We start from the raw sequence: 18,586 nt of genomic DNA, 5'->3' as shown, positions 1-18,586 counted from the left end.
ATTATGCATTTTTCTTTCAGGTGTTCATTTTTTTAAAAAAAAATTTCTGAGGTTTACAACCTCTTTAAATATCAGAATTTTCGTGTATTTCCACTTTTGAAGTTCCCATTCATATAGCATAACTTTGAAAAAATATATAAAAATTGCTGTTTAGCTTGTTTTAAGATGTTCTTTACTGATAACTCCAGCACTGAAAAATACTACTTATTGCTCTTTGTTTATGAGGGGACTGGGGAGCTGTGCTTGCCATAATTTACCAAGCCCGTGCTTTGCGGACAGATATCATTATCAATTAAACTAGATTTGAACACTGCAGAAAAAAAACAAACACTCTTGCCTATAAGTGGGGTGCCCAGCCTTTACATGAGTGATGGTATACCCCTCAGGGGATAATGGGGGATTTCTGGCCTTGCTGCCCTCTAGGACTGGAGTGTCCTTAGTGTCACTAAAGAAATAGAAGAAAAAGAGGGCGCGCCAGCCTGGTGCATTATCCCAAATAAATGTATTTTGTATATAAATAATTAAAACTACTCACAAGCATGTGGAAAGAAATACGCTTATAAAGGCCACTATCCTGTGGCCAGACAATCCTGGAACCAACAATCTCCAGATCGCAGGGGAGGCCATGCAGGGGCCCCTGCTGGCTGATGCATTTAGAAGGTTTACCTTCTTCCTCAGCCCTCCTCTAGTTCTGAGGAAGAAGGTAAACATTAGACACAGCGGGAGCTGATCTGCTGGTACCGCAAACTTGATGTCCACCGGCACCCACCGATGATTAGGCAGAGCCAGAATGATGCCCTGCCTATGTAAACAAGACAGATCGCCTTTTTGACAATAGGGAAGGCATTGATCCTGTGTTTCTGCAAAGCAGGAACATGGATACATGCCTTCCCATAGTTAAAGCACCTCCCCCACAGTAGTAAAACACTGTCCAGGCCCACATTTAACCCTTTGATCGCCCCTGATGCTTAACCCTTTCCAGACAGTATTATTAGTACAGTGACAGTGCATATTTTTAGCACTGATCACTGTGCGGAAGCGGATCTCAGGGTACTGCAAACCCACAACCCTGCAGTCACTTGGAGAACAGCTGTGTGCACTGGTCCCCAAAAAGTGTCAAAAGTGTCAGTTAGTGTCCCGACAGTCCACCGCAATATTGCAGTCCCGCTATAAGTCGCTGATCGCCACCATTACTAGTAAAAAAAAAAACGTAGACGCTATAACTTTTGCGCAAACCAAATAATATATGCACATTTGGTTTTTGTTTACCAAAAATATGTAGAAGAAAACATATTGGCCAAAATTGATGAAAAATTACGATTTTTTTTTTTATTTTTTTTTTTTATTGGATAGGTTTATAGCAGAAAGTAAAATCTTTTTATTTTTTTTTTTAAATTGTCCGTCTTTGTTTATAGCACGAAAAATAGAAATTGCAGAGGTGATCAAATACCACCAAAATAAAGCTCTACTAGTGGGAAAAAAGGACATAAAATTGTGTTTGGGTACAGTCATGCATGACCGCGCAATTGTCAGTTAAAGTAACGCAGTGCTGTATTGCAAAAAATGGCCTGGTCATGAAGGGGGGTAAATCTTCCGGAGGGGGCAAGTGTTTAAATGCCACTTCTTATAAGCAGTTGGACTAAGAAAAGGGAAGGGCAGCACTTGGGACCAGTCAGGTGCTGACAAGGAATGTGCTGGTAGCAGACTGAAAAAATCAATCTGTTTTTGCCCAATCAATATCCAATCACAGGCTGGGGGTATGGAGGTGACCTGCCTTTTTTTTTAACCACTTGCCGACTGCCGCACAACTATTTACCTCGGCGCCGCCGGATGCACGCTCCCGCTCGGTCATGGACCCCCCCCCCCCCGCGCGTGTGTGCCCAGCGAAATCGTCCGTGACAGCGGGAGAAAGGCAGGCAGCTAGTGTAAACAAAGCCGCCTGTCAGTCTCCCCTATGTAAGAATGGTGATCAAACGGTTCTACTGTGTAGGACCGTTGATCACTGTTCTTACACATCAAGCCACAGCCAATCACAGTTAGAATCACGCCCCTAGGACACACTTAACCCCTGCCTCGCCAATACAGTTAACTCCTTCACTGCCAGTTTTTACAGTAACAGTGCATATGTATAGCACTGATTACTGTAGTAATGTCACTGGTAACCCCAAAAGTGTCAAAAATGTCAGTCAAGGGTCTGATCTGTCCGCCCCAATGTCGCAGTCCCGCAAAAAAAAAAAAAAAAACGCGTTAAAAAAAAAATAACAAAAATCTTTCCCTTTGTTAGTAAACGCAATAATTTTTGCGCAAACCAATCAAAATACGCTTTTTGCAATTTTTTTTTTACCAAACATATGGTAAAAAAAATTGGCCTAAAATGTTAAAAAATTTAGATTTTTACATTTTTTTTTGGAAATTTCATATAAAAAAATGTGAAAAATATTGCTATTTTTGCAAAATTTATGCTCTTTTTTTGTTTATAGCGCATGATCAAAAAATCGCACAGGTGATCAAATACCACCAAAAGAAAGCTCTGTTTGTGGGGAAAAAAAGATGCCAAATTTGTTTAGGTACAGCGTCGCACGACCGTGCAATTGTCCGTTAAAATCAGGCAGTGCCAAATCGCAAAATAGGCCCTGGTCAGGAAGGGGGTAAAATCTTCCGGGGCTTAAGTGGTTAACAGCTGTAGGGAGCAGTCATATCACCTGACTGGCTCTTCTCTCTGGTGGGGCTGTGAAAGTCCCAGGACTTGGTGGACAGAAATATAATTCCTTCAGCATGCAAAACAGCTCCCATAAAACGGTTTATATTTCAATAGCCTGCTTTGATCTTTAGAAAGTGGATGGATTACAAAACAAAGTCTACTACCTATTACGAGGATTATGGCAAACTGGATTCCTACCTGCTTTAAATGAGATGGATTTTTGCAGGGAAAACTTGGTCAGTATGGGAAATAAACCACAGGTCTATTTTATTTATGAGTGGCTTATAAGCTTAGCTTAGCTCGGGCCCCTTGGAGGAATCCTCTCTTTTGGGGTAGCAGACAGACTCCAATGCAGTACTAAGCACTTTTCAAAGCCGCTATCTAGGCAACAAGAAACTGGAGCGCATCTCCATTGGTTGAATAATACATTATAGTACAGCGCATTGATGGCCATTCCGGAATGTTTTGTCTTGGGTTTGGTAGTGAACAGATAAAGGAACCGTCCTCTTCCCATAGTGAGTTCCAATGAAAAAATAAAATAAAAATCAGCAAACAAATGATGTGTAGCCCTTCAGCAGTAAAAATAAATATGAGGTTCTCCACTGTTTGCCCACCATCTGTCTAGCATGTATGTTTCCTGCAAAGCTTATGTTTTTCTTCTTCTGGGGGGGGGACCTTCTTTCCTAACTAATGGCCCTCATTACTTTCCATGCTGCTCATACGACCTTTAACCCACTACCAACTCTGCACTCTGCTTTCTTCAGGCAATAAGCAAAGCTGAAGTCAAGGTGTCAACTGCAATCAGCTTCAGGCAACAACTTGACACCGGCACCGCTCATTTCCAGAGTCACCTTTCTACATTACTCAGAGTGCCTGATCCGAAAACATGAAATAAAACAAAAGCATGCAAGAATAATATTTTTTTATATGCAGAGCCAGTCTATTAGTCCCTATTCACATTACTGTAATTAAGTGCTTTTTTTTTTTCATGCATTGTCGCACTTTGTACATAGGGCAACCCATTTATTTCCATGGGCTTCCCTACATATGACAATCATGGCAAAGAATGTATCTGTTTAATCCTTAAGTTTAAGCTTAAAGCGGAGTTCCAGCCTAACCGCACACTCATCTGTCCCACGGTCCAGCGATGCGCCGTCTTCTCCCTCTCTGTTCTGCGGCACCGGCATCACTGATGTGGGCACCCGGCTGTGACAGTTTGCGGCTTCACAGCCGGGTACGCACTGCGCATGCGCGAGTTGTGCTATGAGTCGTGATTGGCCGGCAATCTTCTGGGACCTCTGACGTGTCCCAGAAGATTGCAGGGAGGGAGGGGGAGAGGAGAACTTCCGCTCAGAGCGCCACGGCGCTCCGAGTGAGAGCGGGTACCTGTCAAAACTAGGTACCTGCCCCCCCCCCCAAAAAATGACATGCCAAATGTGGCATGTCAGGGGGTTAGGACTATTTAAAGCGGAAGTTCCACTTTTGGGTGGAACTCCGCTTTAAGCTTGTTCGCACCCCCCCCCCCCTCTCCACTGCCACATTTGGAACTTTTTGCCCTCTCTCACTTCCAAGTAAGATCGGCAATCTACGACATTTCCGCCCCCCCCCCCCCCCTCTTTCCCCTGCTGCCTTCTGGGACACACACAGGTGCCAGAAAACAGCGGGACAATTCAGAAAGCGCAGTGCGGCTTGCCCATGCGCAGTAGGAAACCCACTGTAAAACATCAAGGCTTCACTGCCGGTTTCCCTTACTTACAATGCTGGTGCCTGCACCCGAAGCAGATTGACGAATCGGCTCCGGGTGCCGACATCGCAGGATCCCTGGACAAGTAGGTGTCCTTATATTTAAAGTCAGCAGCTATAGTATTTGTAGCTGCTGACTTTTTTTTTTTTTTTTTTCAAACTGGAGCTCCTCTTTATAAACTGTAATGGACTGTAGAAAAAAAAATTGTTTGTGCAGGAGCATTGTCATGGTGGTGAATACACCCGTTAGGCCAGAGAGCTGGTCTTTTCCTCTGAACAGACTCCCCTAACCTTTTCAGAATTTCCAAGAAACAATGTTGGTTGATCGTTCACTATGAATCCCTAGTAAACTTTTTCCCTTGTGATCAAAAAAAAAAACACACCAGCATGAGCGTTCGCACTCTGTCCAGATTTGCATTCGTCCTTTGCATTTTTGGCTGCCCACTTGGCATCATGGTAGGCATCTTCCTTAAACCACCTATGCTATACAAAAACACTTAATTTCTTCATAGAATGTCCAGCATAAGCCTGTTGTAACAGATTAGGCATCTTCCTTAAACCACCTATGCTATACAAAAACACTTAATTTCTTCATAGAATGTCCAGCATAAGCCTGTTGTAACAGATCTAATGTTCCATTCGCATTGTTTGCCAATTTAAAGGACTGGAAGGTTTTACCCCCTTAATGACCGGGGCAGTTTTTGCGGTACGGCACTGCGCTACTCTGACAATTGCGCAGTCACGCAACGCTAAACCCAAATAAAATTGATGTCCTTTTTTCCCACAAATAGAGCTTTCTTTTGGTGGTATTTGATCACTTCTGCAGGTTTTATTTTTTGCGCTATAAACAAAAAAAGAGCTACAATTCTGAAAAAAGAAAAAAAAAACAATATTTTTTACTTTCTGTTATAAAACATATCCAAATAAAAAAAAAATGTAATTGTGTCATCTTTTTTAGGCCAATATGTATTCTGCTACATATTTTTGGTAAAATAAATCCCAATAAGTGTATATTAACTGGTTTGCGCAAAAGTTATCGTGTCTACGAACTAGGGGATAGATTTATGTCATTTTAATTTTTTTTCACTAGTAATGTCGGCGACCAGCGATTTTTAGAGGGACTGCGACATTGCGGAGGACAGATTGGACACCTAACTGACTTTTGTGAGGGGACCAGTGACATTACTACAGTAATCAATGCTAAAAATATGCACTGTTACTGTAATGACACTGGCAGGGAAGGGGTTTAACACCGGGGGCGATCAAAGGGTTAAGTGTTCTTCTAGGGAGTGCTTTCTAGCTGTGTTGGGGATGTACTCAATAGATGAACACAGAGACCTGTGTTTCTAAATAGTAGGAATACAGGATCCTTGTATTCATCTGTGACAGAAGGGCGGTCTGCCTTGTTGTTGCAGACAGTTGTTCTATCAATGGGGAGCGATGGCTGGCAGACATAGCGCCTGCCAGACCTGCTGATTGGCTCCTCCTCTAGCCAATCGGCGCGTGCTCCCCCACTGTCTATTACACCAGTGGTCCTCAACCCTGGCCCTCAGGGCCCACTAACAGGCCAGGTTTGCAAGATAACTGAAATACATCCCAGGTGATATCATTTGCTGCTCAGTGATTGCAATACTCTAGTCTGCATCTCCCCAAGGTAATACCTAAAATCTGGCCTGTTAGTGGGCCCTGAGGACCGGAGTTGAGGACCACTGTATTACACAAAACAACGTACAGGTACGTTGTTTTGAGTAATAAAGCTGACCTGCTGCCGCAAAACTACGGTGGGCTGGTTGGCAAATGGGTAATGCAAAATGTGATGCTTCCGATTCCTATCACTCATTCTCTACCAACAGCACAACGCACACGTGGTATTTCTTCTACTAATCCATAAAGACTGAATCAACTGGTCTGCAACCCAGGAGGGTGCAAGTTAAAAAAAATGTCAGAACACGCACAGATGTGAATGGCTGTGTGACTCACCACCATGGTACTACGCGGCGGGCATTCTGGGAACAACATATAGATATTGCTGGTCGAAATTAAAAATTCTTCTACAGAGATATGAGTTCATATTGAATCTGCTATTTCAATTGTGCTCAGTTAGAGAATAGAACATGGTGCAGTGTAGTGAGTTGCTTGAGCTTTTACTATCTCCTTTAATTAACTTTCTTTTCTGGTCATTTGACTTGATGACTGCCTCCAGTCAAAATAGAGAAAATCAGAATTATCTCATCTGCTTCCACAGCAGGTATACAAAGAAGCCTTGACAGAAGATTGTAGGTTCACCTGTCATTTGTGAGTGTAATGTATGATTGATTATATTCCGATTTTAAGTGGTTTACCGTAAAAAAAAATGTATAGCATATAGCAATATAATTATAGGAAAACACATCAACGATAAAAAGATGAATTAGGACACCCATCTTACCTGAATGGGAAAGATTTTCACGGCTACATATTCATTCATCAGCCTTGCTTTCCAAACGCAGCCGAATCGGCCCCTTGCCTTGATTTCCAATAACTGCAGGGGCTTGAGTCCAACTAATGGAGATGGCGGAGGTGGCCCTGGATCCTACAGAGATAGACAAAAACACCATTGATCTTTTATGATTAGCATAAGCTTCAACTAACCTCTATTTCTACAAGTTGTTAATTAGCTTAAGTTGCAGAAATACATTACCTGCAATGACCTTTAAAGTATACTTTTGTGATTTTTGTTTAAGTCATGAAGCCTTCATTAGTCCAACCATACACAGAAAAATACAACCAAAAAAAAATGTATTTTAAAGGATCCAAAGAATGACGACTACACCGGAATGTGACTGATTAGGAAGGAGTTCTATTGAATGAAATATTTTTAACTGGCCTACACTGTTGCTATGGAAACTAAGAAAACATAGAATGGAATGGTGCACATACAGCATGAAAGTGGGGTATTCATTTAATTGTTTTGGCAAGCTTACTGAAGCAGCTAGGCCCTCTGCAAATCATGTCAGTTATGGCGAGACCTGTTTGATGAAGTGCTTCTACTTACACGGGCCCCTGCCGCAGTCAGGCCATAAAGCTCTCGATATAAAGCATGTAACATTTTATAGTCAATTAGCACTTTGGAATTAAAGGCATAGTAATCGTGATCCATTTACTCAAAAACAGCCATGTAGCCATTCCACAAAACGTGCTCTTAAATTACATTTACTGTCAGGAGATGGTTTGGGCGCAAGAAAATAAGAATCTTGTATTGATTCACAGCTCCTAGAGATGAAGGCTTGGCTGATAAAGGAGAAGCTAGCACTAGCTCACAGAAAGTATTAGCATATATCTAGATGAATGAAAATCAATAATGTTATTATATGAGCTTTAAAAAAAAAAAAAAAAAGGACAATAAACCCTGGGATAACATATCACAATGTAATCCTGGACATCTCTTTTCTTTACCCCAGGCAACTGCCTGAGTCAGGCTTTGTGGATTGGCTATACACAGATTAAAGCACTTTACACAAACATTTTGACGTGAATCAAGTTCTTGCTGCAGCAGTGAGATTTAAATGACTAAACCATGGACATTCAAGTATTTACACATTCCCAGCAAGCAGTAATAAAAGCCCTCATTAATCTCTGTATCTGCAAGCATGATGGTGGAAACAACCTCAACGTTCACAGCAGAAGCACTGAAGTCCTACAAGTGGTTCTCTCAGCAGATAAGCTCACCCTGTCCCCCCTCTCAGCAGGGACTCCAGCCTTGTAATCTATGATGTACACAGAGCTGGAGACCTGGGAGCAGAGGAAGCAGAGGTGCCGAGGGAACTACTTGAAAGACTTCAATGCATCTTGAAGGACTTAGAGGATGCATTTCTCAAAAGTGTTCGCAGCTATGCAGGCATGTTTCAAAAGCTCCTTTTACTGCTTGTTTATAATATGCAAGTTCTAGAATGTCTCCAGCCAGGCAACAGGTCCAATTTAACCACTTCTGGACAGGAAGGATTTGCCCCCTTAACCACTTAAGCCCCGGAGGATTTGGCTGCTCAAAGACCAGGGCCTATTTTGCGATTCGGCACTGCATGACTTTAACGGACAATTGCGCGGTCCTGTGACGCTGTACACAAATTAAATTGACATCCTTTTTTCCCCACAAACAAAGCTTTCTTTTGGTGGTATTTGATCACCTGTGTGATTTTTACTTTTTACGCTATAAATAAAAAAAGAGCGACAATTTTGAAAAAATAACAATATTTTTCACATTTTTTTATATGAATTTTTTTTTTACTAGTAATGGCGGTGATCTGCGTTTTTGTTTGCGGGACTGCGACTTTGCGGCAGACAGATCGGACCCTTGACTGACATTTTTGACACTTTTGGGGGTACCATTGACATTACTACAGTAATCAGTGCTATACATATGCACCCTACTGGTAGGGAAGGGGTTAACTTTATTAGATATCCAGGGGTTAAGTGTGTCCCTAGGGGCGTGCTTCTAACTGTAAAGGGGCGTGGCTTTTGATGTAACCACAGAGACATAGGATCCTACATAGCAGGATCGTATGATCTCTGCAGTTACACCAGGGAGAATGACAGGCGGCTTTGTTTACATTAGCCGCCTGCCTTTCTCCCTCTCCAGCGGGAGATCGCAAGTGACCGGCGGACATCGGAGCCGGTCACTCGCGCTGGGATGGCAGTGAATGAGCGGGGTGGGAGCGCGCCTCCGGCGGCACGCGCTCGCCCCCTATTGGCTCGCGGGTGAGTGAGGTACCCATACGTCACTTTGCCCAGGGGGGGCTGATCGCCGCAGTATATGTACTTGCGGCGGTCGGCAAGTGGTTAATGACCAGGCCATTTTTTGAGATTCAGCACTTTGTTACTTTAACGGACAATTGCGCGGCCATGTGACGCTGTACCCAAATAAAATTGATGTCCTTTTTTTCCCACAAATAGAGCTTTCTTTTGGTGGTATTTGATCACCTGTGTGGTTTTTATTTTTTGCGCAAATCAAAATACGCGTATTGCTTTTTTTTTTTTTTCACATTTTAGGCCAATTATTTTCTGCTACATATTTTTGTTAAAAAAAAGAAAGAAAAGAAAATGGCAATAAGTGTATTTTGATTGGTTTGCACAAAAGTTATCGCGTCTACTAACTATCGGAGTCCCTGATGCAGGCGCACGACCACCGTATACCTACGTTGGTTCGCGCAGCAGGGGTTGCCTTCCACAGTAAAACTGCGGCGGGCGGTCCGGAAGCGGGTAAATAAGGCCTCATGCACACGGAGCAGAAATGTCTGTAGGCGTATACAGGTAAATGCATCCCAATGGCCAGAACAAATCATTCTGGCTGGTAGAATGCATTTACGCTCAAACGCCATAAATATGTGGGGGTTTTTTTTTCTGCACAAATGTATTTTGAAAATGAACCTTACATTGTGGCTAATATTTATTTTCAAATATGTCCCGCATATTTAATCTGTCGCTTTCTGAAATCTCAGTGCCGAGTTCATCAGGTTTATCTGGTTACCCTTGTAAAAGATCCACATTTACGCTCCCTAAACAAAAAAAAAATTGCCAAATCTGATTCACTACAAAAATGCCACCTAACTGAATAAAACCACTCATTTGGCTCTGCTAAAACAAATAAGATAGGGTCTGTAGGTTTGTTCTTAGGTTGAATTTGTTTGTAAGTCGGAACAGGTACACTTTTTTAAGTGTAGCTCCAGCCAAATAAATAATTTTTACATTTTTTGGATAGCATAGGGAAGGGTTAACACCTCTATAACATTTATTTTGCTATTTGAGCCCATGTTCAGAAGATTTTCCCCCTCACTTTCTGTCCCTGTGACAACTGGATTTTGAAAATTATGGGTTGTTGTAGAAACAAGGATTGGTGATAAATCTTCCCATGAGAACTCTTACAGGAGTGAATTTCCCTTCCTAGGAGTAGATTTCTCCTCACTTCCTGTTGTCTACCTCCGTTTGTAAGTAGGAGTCGTTTGTAAGTCGGATATTTGAAACCCGGTGACCACCTGTAGATATAAAACTTCCCTTTTTCAGCCTTCATTGGGTCTGTGTAGACGTACCTATCTAAAAAGACATCCACTTACTGGAGGCACATGGACTTACCGTATATTTTCAGATGGCCCCTGCCCTCACTCTCCAGCTCTAAAGCCTCAAACCTCATTCTAAAGCCTGCCATAGATGGTTTGAATCCCTGGTGAAGCCGCTGGAAATAATTACTGTGTGTTCTTCCAGCCGGGAAATCGCAACAGCTCCGCGGGTGAGATTCGCCCATCTACACTGACTGTGTTGATTCGAATGTGGATGCAGGAAAGAACATTGCACCATCTATGACCAGCTTAAGTTTCTTCCCTGCCTTAGGGCCCATTTACACCATAAGAATTGAGGGGTGTTGGATAGCACTGCCGAACGCAGTCCCAAAGAATAGACAAGGTAATCTGCCTTATGCCCAATTGTTTTAGTTACACCATTGCGCTGCGTTGGTTTGTGCTGGAAAAGAAGATACATTTTTCCTGCAGCACAGCAGGATAAAACGTAGTGCATAAAGCTGAAAGAAAAGTCATGGCTGGTGTGAATGGGTCCCTAATGAAAAGAACTTTACATTCTTCAACAGAGGCAAAAATTTATAAGCCACAAATCTTCTGACTTCCCAAGACTGAATGGCATATAAAAACATGATCAAACAGAAGCTGGCTCCTTTATGGTTTCTTCCACAATTTCAGTCTAAACAGAGATCTCAAGTCCTAGATAGATCTGAAAGAGAGGAGCGGCTTGGTCACGTCATCGTGTCACCTGGAAGTGGAAGCGGACACCATTTTCCTTGCCCGGTATTTTTTTTATTTTTCTGTGATATACGCATGAAATTGAATTGAATGAGAGTAGATTTTTTTTTTTTTATAATAATAAAGGATCCATTTTAAGATTTTTTACACTATCAAGTTTTTTTATCCATATGTAGTGTTGAGCGAACACGGACTGTATTATTCGTGTTCGTACCGAATAATTGGATTTTTTTTACCCGAACACGGACACGGACACTTTACTGTATGTTCGGGTAAAAATCCGTGTTCGGTCGTTTTATTTCCGGGTTTTGCATGCTTTGGCGCTCTTTTCATGGCGGGCTTTCAACAGCCAATCAACAATCGTTTAACTGGTGTGCCTTAAGCCATCCCAGCCATGCCTGCAAATGTCTTAGTAGCTGTGATTGGCCGTCTGAAGCATGTGACCAAGTCTTTATAAGTTCGAGGCAGCCGCCGCAGCAGCGTCATTCTGCTGCTTAGCTAAGGGACAGAGCACACATCAATGTGCTGGCTGCTGATTAGGGAAAGATAGGCAGGAAAAAACCATTTGTGTCCGGATAGAATTGAGGGACAGGTCGGAGTGTTTAGGCAGGGCGAGTTGTAGGCATTTTAGGGATAGAGTCTGCTGAATTATAGGGTCAGTGTCTTCTACAAACTACAATCGATATTGCTGTGTGGGGGGTGGGGTGAATCTGCACTCAATCCTGATCTACGATCTCTTCTTAATCCTGTTAGGGACAGAGTCTGCTGAATTTTAGGGAAACTGTGTTCTACAAACTACAATCGATATTGCTGTGTGGTGTGGGATTGGAGATAGGCAGGTGTCAGTGATCCACATCCATTTTTCTGTGTGTGAGCTGCAGTGAACACAATCTTTTTGGGCTGCAGTGAACACAATCTTTTTGGGCTGCAGTGAACACAATCTTTTTGGGCTGCAGTGAACACAATCTTTTTGGGGTGCAGTGAACAAAATCTTTTTGGGGTGCAGTGAACACAATCCTTTTTGGTGTGCAGTGAACACAATCTTTGTGGGGTGCAGTGAACAAAATCCTTTGTGGGGTGCAGTGAACACAATCTTTTTGGGGTGCAGTGAACAAAATCCTTTTTGGGGTGCAGTGAACAACATCCTTTTTGGGGTGCAGTGAACACAATCTTTTTGGGGTGCAGTGAACAAAATCCTTTGTGGGGTGCAGTGAACACAATCTTTTTGGGGTGCAGTGAACACAATCTTTTTGGGGTGGAGTGAACAACATCCTTTTTGGGGTGCAGTGAACAAAATCCTTTTTGGGGTGCAGTGAACAAAATCATTTTTGGGGTGCAGTGAACACAATCTTTTTGGGGTGCAGTGAACACAATCTTTGTGGGGTGCAGTGAACACAATCTTTTTGGGGTGGAGTGAACAACATCCTTTTTGGGGTGCAGTGAACAACATCCTTTTTGGGGTGCAGTGAACACAATCTTTTTGGGGTGCAGTGAACACAATCTTTGTGGGGTACAGTGAACAGAATCTTTGTGGGGTGCAGTGAACACAATCTTTGGGGGGTACAGTGAACACAATCTTTTTGGGGTGCAGTGAACACAATCTTTGTGGGGTGCAGTGAACACAATCTTTTTGGGGTGGAGTGAACAAAATCATTTTTGGGGTGCAGTGAACAACATCCTTTTTGGGGTGCAGTGATCAAAATCCTTTTTGGGGTGCAGTGAACACAATCTTTTTGGGGTGCAGTGAACAAAATCCTTTGTGGGGTGCAGTGAACAGAATCTTTGTGGGGTGCAGTGAACACAATCTTTGGGGGGGTACAGTGAACACAATCTTTTTGGGGTGCAGTGAACACAATCTTTGTGGGGTACAGTGAACAGAATCTTTGTGGGGTGCAGTGAACACAATCTTTGGGGGGTACAGTGAACACAATCTTTTTGGGGTGCAGTGAACACAATCTTTGGGGGGTACAGTGAACACAATCTTTTTGGGGTGCAGTGAACACAATCTTTGTGGGGTGCAGTGAACACAATCTTTGGGGGGGTACAGTGAACACAATCTTTTTGGGGTGCAGTGAACAACATCCTTTTAGGGTGCAGTGAACACAATCTTTGTGGGGTGCAGTGAACAACATCCTTTTAGGGTGCAGTGAACACAATCTTTGTGGGGTACAGTGAACAGAATCTTTGTGGGGTGCAGTGAACACAATCTTTGGGGGGTACAGTGAACACAATCTTTGTGAGGTGCAGTGAACACAATCTTTGTGGGGTGCAGTGAACACAATCATTGTGGGGTGCAGTGAACTCAATCTTTGTGGGGTACAGTGAACACAATCTCATACTTCTGAAGATTTGAGGGTGCTGCCTGTTCCATACTCCCCCTACTCCTCATCTAGCCTTTTAGGGGTACAAACAATAGTAATTGGGGCCTAGTGTGGTTGTGTACGTGTGATATACATACACTTTTTTTGGATCATATTTTCTATTCCGCTATTTAATCAAAAACCTTTGGGGATCAGTTAAATTGGGGGATAGTCTGTGTTGGTACGTGTGAGAGAGATCCACCTTTCCAAGTTGTTGGGGTTCATCTCATACTTCTGAAGGTTTGAGGGTGCTGCCTGTTCCATACTCCCCCTACTCCTAGCCTTTTAGGGGTACAAACAATAGTAATTGGGGCCTAGTGTGGTTGTGTACGTGTGATATACATACACTTTTTTTGGATCATATTTTCTATTCCGCTATTTAATCAAAAACCTTTGGGGATCAGTTAAATTGGGGGATAGTCTGTGTTGGTACGTGTGAGAGAGATCCACCTTTCCAAGTTGTTGGGGTTCATCTCATACTTCTGAAGGTTTGAGGGTGCTGCCTGTTCCATACTCCCCCTACTCCTAGCCTTTTAGGGGTACAAACAATAGTAATTGGGGCCTAGTGTGGTTGTGTACGTGTGATATACATACACTTTTTTTGGATCATATTTTCTATTCCGCTATTTAATCAAAAACCTTTGGGGATCAGTTAAATTGGGGGATAGTCTGTGTTGGTACGTGTGAGAGAGATCCACCTTTCCAAGTTGTTGGGGTTCATCTCATACTTCTGAAGGTTTGAGGGTGCTGCCTGTTCCATACCCCCCCTACTCCTCATCTAGCCTTTTAGGGGTACAAACAATAGTAATTGGGGCCTAGTGTGGTTGTGTACGTGTGATATACATACACTTTTTTTGGATCATATTTTCTATTCCGCTATTTAATCAAAAACCTTTGGGGATCAGTTAAATTGGGGGATAGTCTGTGTTGGTACGTGTGAGAGAGATCCACCTTTCCAAGTTGTTGGGGTTCATCTCATACTTCTGAAGGTTTGAGGGTGCTGCCTGTTCCATACCCCCCCTACTCCTCATCTAGCCTTTTAGGGGTACAAACAATAGTAATTGGGGCCTAGTGTGGTTGTGTACGTGTGATATACATACACTTTTTTTGGATCATATTTTCTATTCCGCTATTTAATCAAAAACCTTTGGGGATCAGTTAAATTGGGGGATAGTCTGTGTTGGTACGTGTGAGAGAGATCCACCTTTCCAAGTTGTTGGGGTTCATCTCATACTTCTGAAGGTTTGAGGGTGCTGCCTGTTCCATACTCCCCCTACTCCTCATCTAGCCTTTTAGGGGTACAAACAATAGTAATTGGGGCCCAGTGTGGTTGTGTACGTGTGATATACATACACTTTTTTTGGATCATATTTTCTATTCCGCTATTTAATCAAAAACCTTTGGGGATCAGTTAAATTGGGGGATAGTCTGTGTTGGTACGTGTGAGAGAGATCCACCTTTCCAAGTTGTTGGGGTTCATCTCATACTTCTGAAGGTTTGAGGGTGCTGCCTGTTCCATACTCCCCCTACTCCTAGCCTTTTAGGGGTACAAACAATAGTAATTGGGGCCTAGTGTGGTTGTGTACGTGTGATATACATACACTTTTTTTGATCATATTTCCTATTCCGCTATTCAATAAAAACCTTTGAGGATCAATTGAATTGCGGGATAGTCTGTGTCGGTACGTGTGAGATCCACCTTTCCAAGTTTTTGGGGTTCATCTCATACTTCTGAAGATTTGAGGGTGCTGTCTGTTCCATACTCCTCCTACTCCTCATCCATCCTTTTAGGGGTAGAAACAATAGTAATTGGGGCCTAGTGTGGTTTTGTACGTGCGAGATACATACACTTTTTTGGATCATATTTCCTATTCCGCTATTCAATAAAAACCTTTCTAGGGCAAGATCTTAAATTACAGAAATATGAGGAGACCGTCAAATAAGGGCCGTGGCCTGGGTCGTGGTGCTGCTGGTAGAGCTCCTGTTGCAAGGAGAGGACGTGGTCGATCTGTGCCAGCTACACGCACAAGTGAAACACCTTCCTCAAGTGTGAGTAGGCGACAGAACCTGCATCAGTATTTGGTAGGGCATCAAACGCCCCTAGAAATGATGAGGCCAGAACAAGTTGAGGCGATAGTAGATTGGTTTGCTGCTGACAGTGCCTCCAGTTCCTTCACATTGTCTCCCACCCAGTCTACTGCAGAAAGGTCAGAGTTGGCACCTGCAGCCAATGTCCAACCGTCTTTCACCTCACCCCCTTGCAAATCAGGCCAGCAGTCTGAGCCCCAAGCCATACAGCAGTCTCTTATTCTTTTTGAGGACTCTGTCAGCAGGGTTTCCCAGGGCCATCCACCTAGCCCTGCCCCAGAAGTGGAAGAGATTGAGTGCAGCGATGCCCAACCACTTATTTCTCAAGATGAGTACATGCAAGGATCATCGCAGCACGTCTCCGATGATGACAAAACGCAGGTGCCAACTGCTGCGGCGTTCAGCATTGTGGAGACCGACAAGGAGGGCAGGGGTGAAGACTGGGTGGAAGATGATGTGGAGGACGATGAGGTCCTCGACCCCACATGGAATGAACGTCATGCAGGTGACCTGAGTAGTTTGGAGGAAGAGGCGGTGGTCGCACAGAGCCACCAGCACAGCAGAAGAGGGAGCAGGGTGCAGAAGCGGAGCGGCCGTGCCCTAGACACTACGCCCGCTACTGCCCAACGCAGCAAGGGAACGAGCGCACCAAAGTCAGCTCAAAGGAGTTCTCTAGCGTGGAAGTTCTTTAGAAAATGTGCTGATGACAGGACACGAGTGGTTTGCACCCTGTGCAATCAGAGCTTGAAGCGAGGCATAAACCTTCTCAACCTGAGCACAACCTGCATGATCAGGCATCTAAGTGCAAAGCACGAGCTGCAGTGGAGTACACACCTTCAAAACCAAGAAACGTCTCTGGCTCATCCTGCTTCCTCTTCTGCTGCAGTCTCGGCCGCTCCAGCCACATCTGTAGTGATACCGGCACCTGCCACCCCGCAAACAGACGATCTGTCAGCAACACCACCACCTGGGTCACCAACAACCATCTCCACAATGTCCCGTGGAAGCGTTCAGCTTTCCATCTCCCAAACACTTGAGAGGAAGAGGAAGTACCCCCCTACCCACCCGCGATCCCTGGCCCTGAATGCCAGCATTTCAAAATTATTGGCCTTTGAAATGCTGTCATTCCGTCTGGTGGAGACGCACAGTTTTAAAAACCTTATGTCGGTGGCTGTCCCACAGTACGTCGTGCCCAGCCGCCACTACTTTTCCAGGCAAGCCATCCCTTCCCTGCACAACCAAGTGGGGGAAAATATCAGGTGTGCACTGCGCAACGCCATCTGTGCCAAGGTCCACCTAACTACGGATACGTGGACCAGTAAGCACGGTCAGGGGCGTTATATCTCCCTAACGGCACACTGGGTAAATGCAGTGGCGGATGGGCCTGAGGCGGATAGCAATTTGGCGCATGTCCTTCCACCACCGAGGATTGCAGGGCGCTTCAGTTTGCCTCCTGTTCCTAACTCCTCCTACTCCGCTTCCTCATCCTCTACCGCCTCCTCATCCGGACAGCGTAACACCTTCACCACCAACTTCAGCACGGCCAGGGGTAAACGACAGCAGGCAGTTTTACAACTTGCCTGTTTGGGGGACAAACCACACACCGTGCAGGAGTTGTGGAGGAGCATGGAACAGCAGACAAATGAGTGGTTGCTGCCAGCGAGCCTCAAGCCCGGCCTGGTGGTGTGCGATAACGGGCGAAATCTCATAGCAGCTCTGGGCCTAGCCGGTTTGACGCACATCCCTTGCCTGGCGCATGTGCTGAATTTGGTGGTGCAGAGGTTCCTTAAAAACTACCCCGATATGTCAGAGCTGCTGCAGAAAGTGCGGGCCGTTTGTGCGCACTTTCGGCGTTCTCACCCTGCTGCTGCTCGCCTGGCAGCGCTGCAGCGTAACTTCGGCCTTCCCGCTCACCGCCTCATATGTGACGTGCCCACAAGGTGGAACTCCACCTTGCACATGCTGGAAAGACTGTGCGAGCAGCAGCAGGCCATAGTGGAGTTTCAGCTGCAGCACGCACGCGTGAGTCGCTCTGCGGAACAGCACCACTTCACCACCAATAACTGGGCCTCCATGCGAGACCTGTGTGCCTTGTTGCGCTGTTTTGAGTACTCCACCAACATGGCCAGTGGCAATGACGCCGTTCTCAGCTTAACTATCCCACTTCTATGCCTCCTTGAAAAAACAATTCGGGCGATGATGGAAGAGGATGTGGCACAGGATGAGGAGGAGGAGGAGGATGAAGAGGTAACATTTCCAAGGCTTTCAGGGCAGTCATTCGCAAGGGGCTCCGAGGGTGGGTTCCTGCACACGCAAACGCCAGGGACGCAATTGTCCAGCAGGGGCACAGTTCTGGAGGATGAGGAGGATGAGGAGGAGGAGGAGCTGGAGGAGGAGATGGAACCATGTTCACAGCAGGGTGGCACCCAGGCCAGCTCATGGCCATCACTGGTGCGTGGCTGGGGGGATACAGAGGACACGGACGATACACCTCCCACAGAGGACAGCCTTTCGTTGCCTCTGGGCAGCCTGGCACACATGAGCGATTACATGCTGCAGTGTCTCCACAACGACCGCCGAGTTGCCCACATTCCAACTTGTGCTGATTACTGGGTGGCCACGCTGCTGGATCCCCGTTACAAGGACAACGTACCGTCCTTAATTCACTCACTGGAGCGCGATCGCAAGATGCGCGAGTACAAGCGCACGCTGGTAGACGCCATGCTGCTGGCATTCCCATCTGACAGCGGGGCCACAGTGGAAGCACAAGGCAGAGGAGGAGGAGGAGGAGGTCGCCAACGCAACCAGGGCACCGCCAGCACCTCAGAAGGCAGGGTTAGCATGGCCGAAATGTGGAAAAGCTTTGTCAGCACGCCACAACAAACAGCAGCACCAGCAGCTCAGATGGAACG

General features: G+C 44.9%; 1 protein-coding gene across 1 annotated transcript in view; it reads right to left on the bottom strand.

Annotated features, from left to right (window-relative positions):
* Positions 1–18,586, bottom strand: part of ACVR2B (activin A receptor type 2B) — a 316,863-nt gene that overhangs the window by 56,579 nt on the left and 241,698 nt on the right. Inside the window, exon 5 of the mRNA XM_082259197.1 lies at positions 6,873–7,016. Within this exon, the coding sequence (XP_082115323.1) occupies positions 6,873–7,016 (144 nt within the window). The remainder of the gene's footprint in view (positions 1–6,872; positions 7,017–18,586) is intronic.

This window comes from Pelophylax lessonae (assembly GCF_965119305.1).
Source record: "Pelophylax lessonae genome assembly, chromosome: 5".
NCBI lineage: Eukaryota > Metazoa > Chordata > Amphibia > Anura > Ranidae > Pelophylax > Pelophylax lessonae.
The sequence above is the reverse complement of the archived record's forward strand: the minus strand, read 5'-3'. Positions and strand labels throughout refer to the sequence as shown.